This window comes from Octopus bimaculoides, chromosome 23, assembly GCF_001194135.2.
Source record: "Octopus bimaculoides isolate UCB-OBI-ISO-001 chromosome 23, ASM119413v2, whole genome shotgun sequence".
Taxonomy (NCBI): Eukaryota; Metazoa; Mollusca; class Cephalopoda; order Octopoda; family Octopodidae; genus Octopus; species Octopus bimaculoides.
The window spans coordinates 6,006,182-6,016,976 of record NC_069003.1 but is presented as its reverse complement, the minus strand read 5'-3'; the positions used below and the strand labels follow the sequence as shown (position 1 = coordinate 6,016,976).

General features: G+C 38.1%; 1 protein-coding gene across 3 annotated transcripts in view; it reads left to right on the top strand.

The window, feature by feature from the left end:
• LOC106868723 (protogenin-like) overlaps nt 1–10,795 on the top strand; it is a 133,825-nt gene that overhangs the window by 79,681 nt on the left and 43,349 nt on the right. For all 3 annotated transcript variants that reach the window (XM_014914127.2, XM_014914121.2, XM_014914135.2), the window contains exon 3: nt 4,309–4,453. In XM_014914127.2, the coding sequence (XP_014769613.1) occupies nt 4,309–4,453 (145 nt within the window). The remainder of the gene's footprint in view (nt 1–4,308; nt 4,454–10,795) is intronic.

The following is a 10,795-nucleotide window of genomic DNA, read 5'->3' as shown; positions in this document are numbered from 1 at the left end:
ATAAAACATGTCTCGCACATTTTTAGAATTTGCGGAGCCCAAACCTTCTCCATGTTTCACTACAATTGATTTCTTCCAGAAAAAGATTGAGAGAGAGAGAGAGAGAGAGAGAGAGAAGTGGAGGGGGGGGGAGAAAAGAACTGACTTAGTATAATGATTGGTACTTTGTTTATTAACCTCTAAGCAGAATAAAAAGATGAAAGGCAAAGTTGACCTCAGCGGTATTTGAACTCTGCATAGAGAGCTGGAACAAATACAGCAAGACAAACTTATCCAATACTCTTATCAACTCAGCCATGTAACCTTCAATTAACGACCCATTGTCAAAGGTCTCTGGTTTCTCATTAGTGAGAATCAGATAATGAGAATTTTAACATTCTGATAGGGAACCAGTCTGAAATTGTTATTTTCTCAAGAATTCTAATGAATGGTAATTAGGGGGCTTAAGATAGAGCTCTGACTGTACAAGCTCAGACTAAACATTCATGGATACTTTGTTATCTTACTGGTGCTCTAACACTAACTACAAACCATGGTGCTTTAAACTTGGCTCTTTCCCATATTAACACATGCAAAATAGAAGGGATTGTTCTGACAAAGACTCTGTGTGTGAGTGGTGGGGTGAAAACATACTTTGGCCTCCCAACACCTAGCATAAAGCTACCTCCCCACTCTCTTAACTACACACACAGATATATATATACGGTGGGTTTCTTTCAGTTTCCATTGACCAAATCCACTCACAAGGCTTTGGTCGGCCTGAAGCTATAGTAGAAGACACTTGTCCAAAGTACCACACAGTGGGACTGAACCTGGAACCATGTGGTTGGGAAACAAGCTTCTTATTATACAGCCACTCCTGCGCCTATTAAACTGATGTTTGGAATGAAGTAACGTGAAATTTTGATGAAAGTTTTTAGCTAGATCTCTTCAGAATTGGAAATTTGATCCATAAAACTGGAGATAGGTTTTCAAGAACTATTAAATAGCTGGGAACTAAAGATGGAACCCTGTAGCAGCGTTTAAGATAAAGTGATGATACTGAGGACCTTCTTTGGGTGTGGTGCCCTCTCAATTACCTATCAGACACGACTTAGCTTTAAACACTTTCTCTATTACATTTTTTTTTTTTGTATCTTGAAAGAGTTTTTGTTTTGAATTATGCAAATAAAGAATTTAGTAAAATAACTTTGTCAAGATGATGTTTGTTATACGAATTAACATGAAAGAAAATTTTGATGGAAAGTTTTAATAAATGGGAAATTTGTCTCATAAAACCAAGGGCCAGTTTCAGATATTTTGGGTGTCAAGAAGGTTAATGTAGTTGTACATGGCAAAATTAGTAGATTGTTTATAGATCCCTGGCCATCACCTCAAAGTTCCCCCTCCCTTCATCCCCCTCTCTCTTTCCTGTCTTTCTCCCCCACGCGCACATGTGCACACACACACACACACACACACACACACACACACACACACACACACACACCTGTTGTCTAGCAATAAGCACTGAAAAAAAGCTTTGGGTACTGCTCCTCCAGAATGATTTAATTTTAAAATAAATAAATAAAAGCTCATTTCTACTCCATCTCTTTACGAACACTGAACAACCCTCATGGCTGTTTCACTTTATCAACAACCTCGAAGCTCCTATGATTACTCTAGTTCTCTTCTATTACTTTTTTCTATCTCTCCTTATCCACAATTTCTATGTAACTCCCCACCACCACCACCACTTTCGCATACAAAGAACTCACCTGAACAATGTAGACCTCAACCTATGCCAGCATCAAGAGTGGACGTAAAATAAAAACAGCGATATGTGTGTTGTATTATAAAACACACACACTCATACAGTTATACATATCGCCACTAACACATTCACTTATGTATGTGTGTATGTGCACATGCATATATATATATAGATAGCTACAGATGGATGGATAGATAGATAGCTACAGGTGGATGAATAGATATCTTTCCTAGCAACATTTTATCTTACAAACACACACACAATTATACATCACTTTGTGTATGTGTTGGTGTTATAAACTAGGATAGCTGCAACCTATTTACAACAGTTTGGTTTCTGTTCTTAATCAGTAACATACTCATTAATTGAACTAATTACATGTTTGTTGTGTTACCTGAGGGAATCTGTAAGATAGGATAGGTAGGAATGTAAGTAGGTAGGTAGGTAGGTAGCTAGCTAGCTAGATAGATAGATAGATAGTGAGATGGTGAGATAGATTGATTCACATACATAAATGGCTAGATAGATAGATAGAGGGTTGTGGGTTGAGAAGCCACTGATTTGGTATTGACAGTCACTCTTTCTCTCTCTCTCTCTCTCTCTCTCAATACATACAGTAGGAGGAGGGTTGAGTTTGGTTGGAACTAAGAGAGTCTTTCTCTCTCTCTCTCTTATTTCTTTCTGTGTAATCTTAATCCAGCACTCAATTGGATTTACTTTCGCAATGTGCTACATGAGTGTCTTTGTGTGTGTGTTTGTGGTGTTTGTATTTGTATGTGCATGTGTGTATGTGTTGAGTATAATCTTGACTATGGTTGTGTCTGAGTTCATATATATTTATGAATGCAAATATGGGGTTTTTTTTTTGCATGTGTGTGTTCATCATTCATTGTAGTGTTATATGCACTATGATTGTATATCTGAATATATGTATGTGTGTATGTATGTATTTATTTATGTATGTATTAATATGCACTGAGATACAATCGCAGTAGCGATTATATACAGCACACTTATGCATGCATATAGATACACAAATATCACACACACACACACACACACACACACTCACAAAATATTTACATTCACACATATATAATCATTTAACATTGATGATAATGGTGATGATGAAATATAATTTTTGTCATGATCTTTACTATGATTGTGTGTGTATAAATATGCAAAGATATATTTATTGATGCAAGTATAATTTTTTTTATGTGTGCTATCAATCCTGTATATGTATTCATGCATTATTATATTTCTGCTTTCCATGCTAGTCTGGGTTGGACAGATTATCACCAACCTAAGCCAGGTCTTACTTGGTTTTATCATCCTTCAAGTCAGGGTGGAGGATCACGTCTTGCTTGTACAATTCATGTTTGGTTTTGTCTTCATTGTGGAATACCTTTATTATATAGTATATATGTATATTTGTTAAGGCAGACTTTTTTCAGTTGGATGCATTTTCTTTTGCTAACCTTCACCTGTTTACAAGTAAGATATTTCTCTATGGCCTGACAAGTTTTCATGGAAGACTGGAACAAACAACATCACTTGTGTAATGGTGGCTCTCATAACCATCACGTAATATTGATACAATGGTGTACAACCCTCCACCCACACACGCACACACACACACCATCATCATTTAGCATTTAAACCAACCATATCAGCCCAAATTTTCTACCTGTTTTATGTTCAAACTGATCAATCGAACATCTCATTCCTACCCTACAATCACATCATCGAAATTTCAAAGCTACAATATAATGCATGTGAATAAATTAGTGCTATATTTGACAAAGAAATCTAAATGTTTAACGATTTACATCTGTTTTCCTTGCTGGCATGGATTGGACAGTTTGGGAGCTGGCCAGCCAAAGAGCTTCCTAGGCTCCATTTGTCAGTTTTGCATGGTCTCTATGGTTGGACGCCCTTTCTAACTCTGACAACACACACAATGAGCTTCTTTCAGTTTCTGCCTACTATATACATTCACAAGGTTTTGGTTGGCTCAGGGCTATAATAAAAGGAACTTATCCAAAGGTGCCATAGAGTGGGACTGAACCGAAGACCACATGGTTGGGAAGTAACTTTCTCAACCACACAGCAACACCTTGACCTCAAAAATACAGATTGAATTTTAATGCAGAAGAGAGGGGCTTTGTCCATTCCCTTTACAGCATTTGTAGTTAGGAGATAATGGGAATAATTGATGTGACTCGTTATTGTTATCTAAAGATGGCCAGCTGGCAGAATCATTAGTGGAATGGATAAAATGCTTAATGGCTATTTATGGAGTTACATTCTGTGGAGGTCAACTTTGCTTTCCGTTCTTTTTTTTTCTTTTTGTGGTTGATAAAACAAGTACCAGTTGAGCACTTGGGGTTGATGTAATCAACTTAACTTCTCCCCTAAAGTTGCTGACTTTGCACCAAAATTTGAAACCTATTTATTATTATTATTATTATTATTATTATTATTATTATTATTATTATTATGTATTGACTGTAAACAATATTTTATTTGTGTGTTTGTTCTCTCTGTTTTAGGTATTCAAACATCATATATCCAAGAACCTGAATCTCAAGTAGCATATGTAGGTGGCGTTGCTAGTTTCCAGTGCAACATTAAGGCAGTGCCACATGCTGTTTATGTCTGGGAAAAGGATAAAGCACAACTTCCAAATGACCTCAGGTAGGTTGCCTGTACTTTAATGTCTTCGCTGCTTTGTTGGCCAGTTTAGAAGGCTGGTGTTTGTCTGTCCGTCCGTCTGCCTGCCTCTCTTTCTTCTCCTCAGCTTTTGGATTTTCTCTTCTCTCCTTCCAAAACATTACATGGAGTGAAGTGTGTCTACGGAGTATAAGGCCATAGGGTAGTTAGTTAGCCCTTTGATGTTTGAATGTGGCATATTAGTGGAGTGGGTTTGGAGAGGAATGGAGTCAGGTATATGTTGGAATGTATTATTGTTAACTCAGATGAAAAGTGCAACACAGGTAAGTTGAGTGGCCAGTTATTACAGGTAGATCTATTAAGTGATGTAGGGGATGTGGTGATACACAGTAGTTAAAGAAACATGTGGTTGTTGTGCATGGACGTTGGAATGTCATTGGTGGAGGGTACCTGTGGAAGAGAAAGGCCTAAAGATCAAACAAATGATGTGCTTGGATTCAGATTTTGGGCCTCATCGAAGACCTAAGTTGATTGTATGCAACTGGAAACCCATCCAACACGTCATAGGCCTCCCATAAGCTTTAATGCACTAAAAACTTTTTTGATGCATTTTTATGCCATTAAATACTGTATAATTGTGTATGTGCACACACACACACACACCATTTCATACAATATCCATCTATGAATTCCCTTTGCAAGGCATTGGTTAGCCCAGGGCAATAGTAAAAGACACCTGCTCACTGTTATGCAGTTGGAATGAACCTGAGTTGTTAAGCAAACTTCTTAACCCCAATTGCCATGCCTGTGTCTATAAAATCACACACATTCACAAATTAACTTTTGTTACTTTTACATACAAATGATACATTCTGTTTTTGACTCTCAAAGTCATACAGAGGTGTGTACATGACACATTACAAAGAAAGAAAGAAAAGACATCTTCAAAGGAGTTTTGCTGATTGACATGGTTACGGAAGAACACACAAGTCCAAAAATATATATATATTGGATGGGTGGATGTGTGGGGAGATACCCCTTCCAAATAATAACATTAAATAAAAAAAAAGTAAAAAAAAACAACAACAAAATATTCAGTTTGTTTGTTGCAGAAGAAAAGGTAAGTTTTAATCACTGGTGTATGGCTGTTGGTAGTTTGGTGGTCCGATGAGTAGGTTTTTGTGCGTGTGTATGTGTGCGCTAGTGTAAGCTTCAATGATCAGAGCAGAACAAAGAAACGGCAGCAAAGAAACCGAAATGTTTTGCAAGGCTTTGAAGGAGAAAACGATGTTTGTAGCAGGTGTCACATGAAAGCGTCGTTAGTTAATAAAGCTATGTCTGCCTGTTGTGTGCAGCTGTGGTTTAATTAGGAAGCCTGGTTCCTTTTCAAGTTTAAAACCCTTGCTTGCCTCTCGCATAATCTGGTTTTAGCATTCAATGAGGATTTAAGACAATAAGTTAGCTTGAGCTAGCTAGCTAATTAGCTATTGTTAACTTCAGCTAGTTTCCTATCAATCTAGTTATTGTGGAGTTCAGCTAGCTATGTATTATATACTACCTGGCCATTGTCAGTGGGATAGTTCAAAGACTGAGGAAGATACACACACACGCACACACACACACACACGCACACACACACACACGCACACACACACACACGCACACACACACACACACACACATACTGAGATAGATAGAAGTGGTGGTAGTGTCACTTTTTCTTTTTCTTTTTCTTCTCCAGACCATGTGATAATACTGTCTTTTATGTATTTTTCATTTCTTTACTCTCAGACTAAAAAAGAAAAAGATCTGAAACATTAGTGTCTGCTTGCCATTCCTCACAGGAAATGGTCTTATCGCAAGGTACTGGCTAATTCTTGCCAACATAGACCATCACAAGTATCCATGGATTCCAGATTGCATCCTCATTATTATTATAAAGTTTAGTTAGCTAACGATTTAACATGGCTGTGTGGTTAAGAGGCTTTCTTCGTAACTACGTGGTTTCGGGTTCAATTCCAATGCCTTGTGAGTGAATTTGGTAGATAGAAACTGTGTAGAAGCCCATCATGTGTATATATGTGTGTGTTTGTGTGCATGCATTTGTGTGTTTGTCCACCACCACTATACTCATCACCTAAGAACTGGTGTTAGTTTGTTTGAGTCCCTTTAACTTAGCAGTTTGGCAACAGGGGACCAGTAGAATAAGTAATAGAGTCAACTTGTTTTATTAAAACCTTTCAAAATGGTGCCCCAGCATGGCCACAGGCCAATGACTGCAATACGTAATAGAGAATGATAATGATAGCTATTTAATTAGCTCTTCTCAGGTTCAGTTAGCTAGCTAATTAACCAATGTCAAGTTGAATTAGTTAACTGGCTATTTTCCCATGGCCATATTATTGATATGCATGCCATCACGTACTTTTGTCTCACAGAAGACTACTAAAAGAGATGGTGATGCAAAGGATGTCCAGTTGCTGTCCCACCCCCACCTCCATATAAACCCATCCAACTGATGCCAGCATGAAAAAGCAGGCATGAAACTAATGGTAGCAACAGTGGCAATCATCACCATCAAAATCAATATGATTGTCAGTATCACTACTTCTGTGTTACATATATAATATATATATATCTGTAGGTACAGGCATGGATGTGTGGTAAGAAGCTTGCTTCTCAACCACATGGTTGTGGGTTCAGTCTCACTGCGCACCACCTTGGGTAAGTGTCTTCTATCACCTCGGGCTGACCAAACGCAGATACAAATAACAAATGCCAGTACCGCCTGACTGGCCTTCGTGCCGGTGGCACGTAAAAGCACCCACTACACTCTCGGAGTGGTTGGCGTTAGGAAAGGCATCCAGCTGTAGAAACTCTGCCAAATCAGATTGGAGCCTGATGTAGCCATCTGGTTCACCAGTCCTCAGTCAAATCGTCCAACCCATGCTAGCATGGAAAGCAGACGTTAAACGATGATGATGATGATATAGAAACACGATGGGTTTCTTTCAGTTTCTGTCTACCAAATCCATTCACAAGGCTTTGGTCGGCCTGTGGTTATAGTAGAAGACACTTGCCCAAGGTGCTATGCAGTGGGACTGAACCCGGAACCATGTGGTTGGGAAGCAAGCTTCTTACCACACAGCCATGCCTGCGTCTATGTTCAACTCTGAATAACAGCTTGTGAAGTCTTCAGCTTCAGTGAAATACTATTTTACTCTAACTTTGGTATTCAAGTACAGTTTTTTTCCCTCCTTCTTGTTTTACACCTATGTGTGGGTGTGTTAGTCAGACAGACACACAGGTAGATAGGTAGATGCACATAGGTGTACACATGCATGTGCATATTTTACAATCTATGGAATGTGTATGTAGTGGGTGTAGATATGTGAGAACTTAGATGAGATATAACAACACTTAACAGATGTATTAACGTTATCATCACTGCTTGTGTGTGAGTGAGAGAGAAAGAGAAAGAGAGAGAGAGAGAGAGAGAAAGAGTCAGACTAAAGAAAGCACTATGATGTGGTTAAATTCTACAGGAAACCAAGCATTGATCCCTACAGCTGAATCACAACAGTCCTGGACAAAAGCCTAATATACATAACATGTGCCTATACACTATGGACAATAACTGCTGATATCATTGGGCAGCCTTCTCTCTCACACTTGTAGTAATTAGAGAGTGTGTATTAATAGTATTAGTAGTAAGACAGTGTTACATAATACCAGTGATAACAATAAGCACTTGTGTTATGTATTATCTGTTAACAGTAATGAGGATGTTATATAATAAAATAAGTATTAATAAGGATGTGTGTTATACTAGGATATCGGGGTTCAGAAATGATAAGGTTTCATTCATTAGTCTGTGGCCATGCTGGGGCACCACCTTGAAGAGTTTAGTCGACTCCATGTTACTCTATTAGTCTCTTTTCCTGAATTGCTAAGTTACATGGATTTAAACAAACTAATGCTGATTATCAAGTTGTGGTGGGGACAATCATAAAGGCAGTTTCCATCTACCAAATTCAATCATAGGGCATTAGTTAGCCTGGAGTTATAGTAAAGGATGCTTATCCAAATTGCCATGCAGTGGGGATTGAACTTGAAACCAAGTGGTTCCAAAGCAAGCTTCTTAACCACACAGCCAGCTTATGCCCTGTTACATTTACCTCTTCTTTCTCCCATAATATCTTAATGGGCTGACCCCAAAACTCAGTTCTGTGTCATTCACCTCTATTTTATACCAAACTAGCAGAGATACCCGGCGTTGCCTGTGTTACATGCAATTGAAGAATTAGATTTTTCTGTTATATTTTCTCTAATGAACTGGAATACCTATGATTCAAACTTCATCAGAATTGCAGATGAGGGTTCTTTCCCTCTTTACACACCCTAAAAAAATTCTAATCATGAAACATGTATCCCATACTACTGATTTTTATGTGCAGATTCCAAAATTCCAGTCTTATGGAACCTGTTAAAAAGGATTTTGCTCCTGAAAAATGGAAGTCATGGAGCTCTAAAATGTGGGAGTTAAGGCCCCTATTGGGGGAGGGGGGGTCTTAATGTCAACCAGAGAAATTGAATTGTTATCTTTTTAACTTGGGTTTTGTATGAAATTGGTTGTGTAGTTCTCAAGTTTTAGGGAGACACACAGACAGACACACATTCTCATCTTTATATATATATATAGATGCAAACCCTGTAACTGCCTATAATGCAGGTAAAACGAGACACACCTCCATTGTGTGTGTATATACATACATGATCTTATATGTATCTTATGTGTTCTTGTATATGTGCAATATGTATTTTGTTTGTTGGTGTGTAGGTGTGTGTATACTACATCTGTGGACATACTTTCAGTTCTTGTAGATATAGCACCTGCTCACTGATCTATTTTTATCTTCCACCCTCTGCTGGCTACCTCCCTCCCCCACATCCTACTACACTTCCAGTATCCTCTGTGCCAATCCCTAACATTCTTCTTACCCCATTGCTAAAGAAACCATTTTTTCTTTGGTTTTACTTTCTTCTGTAAACTCTGTATTGATCCTTTGTTCTGACCTCTCCCAATGCCCAGTACATTTTTTCTGTCTCTGTCTGTTTCTCTCTCTCTCTCTCTCTGTCTGTTTCTCTCTCTCTCTCTCTCTCTCTCTCACACACACAGACACACACCATTATTGTTCCTTGTTGTGTTTGTGTCCCTTAGTCCCTAGCCCATACAAGATAGGTGAAGCAGAAATCAAAAAGAAAGATTGAGACAACTAGAAAGTCACCTGAATGAGAAGGGAAAAAATGAGTCAAAGTGTCATCCACAATAGCTCTTAGCCCCCCCCCCCCCATGCATTGCCAATGAAATGGATAGGCAGAAACTGCGTGGAAGCCCATTGTGTATGCATGTAATTTTGTGTTTGTCCCCACCACCACTTGACAGCCAGTGTTGGTTCGTTTACATCCCCCCTATAAGGTAGCTTGGCAATTGGAGACCAATAGAATACGTACCAGACTTAAAATATCTACGGGGGGGGGGGGGTAATTTGTTTGACAAAAGCCTTCATGGTGGTATCTCCAGCAAGACTGCAGTCCAATGATTGAGACAAGTAAGGGAAATTATACTAACATCAAGCAGTATTAATATTAAAAAGAGAAAAAGGATTATACATATATCTATATTTGTATAGACTGCTGTAAATGACTGTCATTCACTTCCAATATTCTGTAAAAACATATTTGGCCACAGGGAAACATTATCCTGCTTGAAAAGTGGCAATGGTTAGCAACAGGAAGGGCATCCAGCCATAGAAGCATGGGAAAAGAAACATTAAAACGCTGATATATATATTTTTTTAAAGAATCTTAATATGGTGGTGGCGGCAGCTGCTGCTACTATGACTACTACCATCATACTACGAACCCATCACTTGTCTAATTGGATCTAGAACCTTAAGGGCAGTGCGCCTTTTTTTTCCCCCCTTCTCCTTCAGCCATCTGATAAATAAATAAATGGATACTTGTAAATCTCGTAGATTATCAACAAGACACTAATCCTCATTGTGCGAGCATATATGTAACTATGCATGTATGTATGTATGTGTATGTCTGCGTGAGTGTAATGAAATAAATTTTTTCATTACGCGTGCGTGTGTGTTTCTATATTAATGTTTGTTTTTATGTTATAATGAAAACAGTTTTACATTAAACTTAAGGATTACTTAATATATTTGGTAGAGTACAAATTTATACTTTAATAAGATTAGTATTGACAGTGAATTCAAAGTTTCAGCCAGCCATCATGCTTTCATGGAATTGTGAGATATATATATATATATATATATATATATATATATATATATA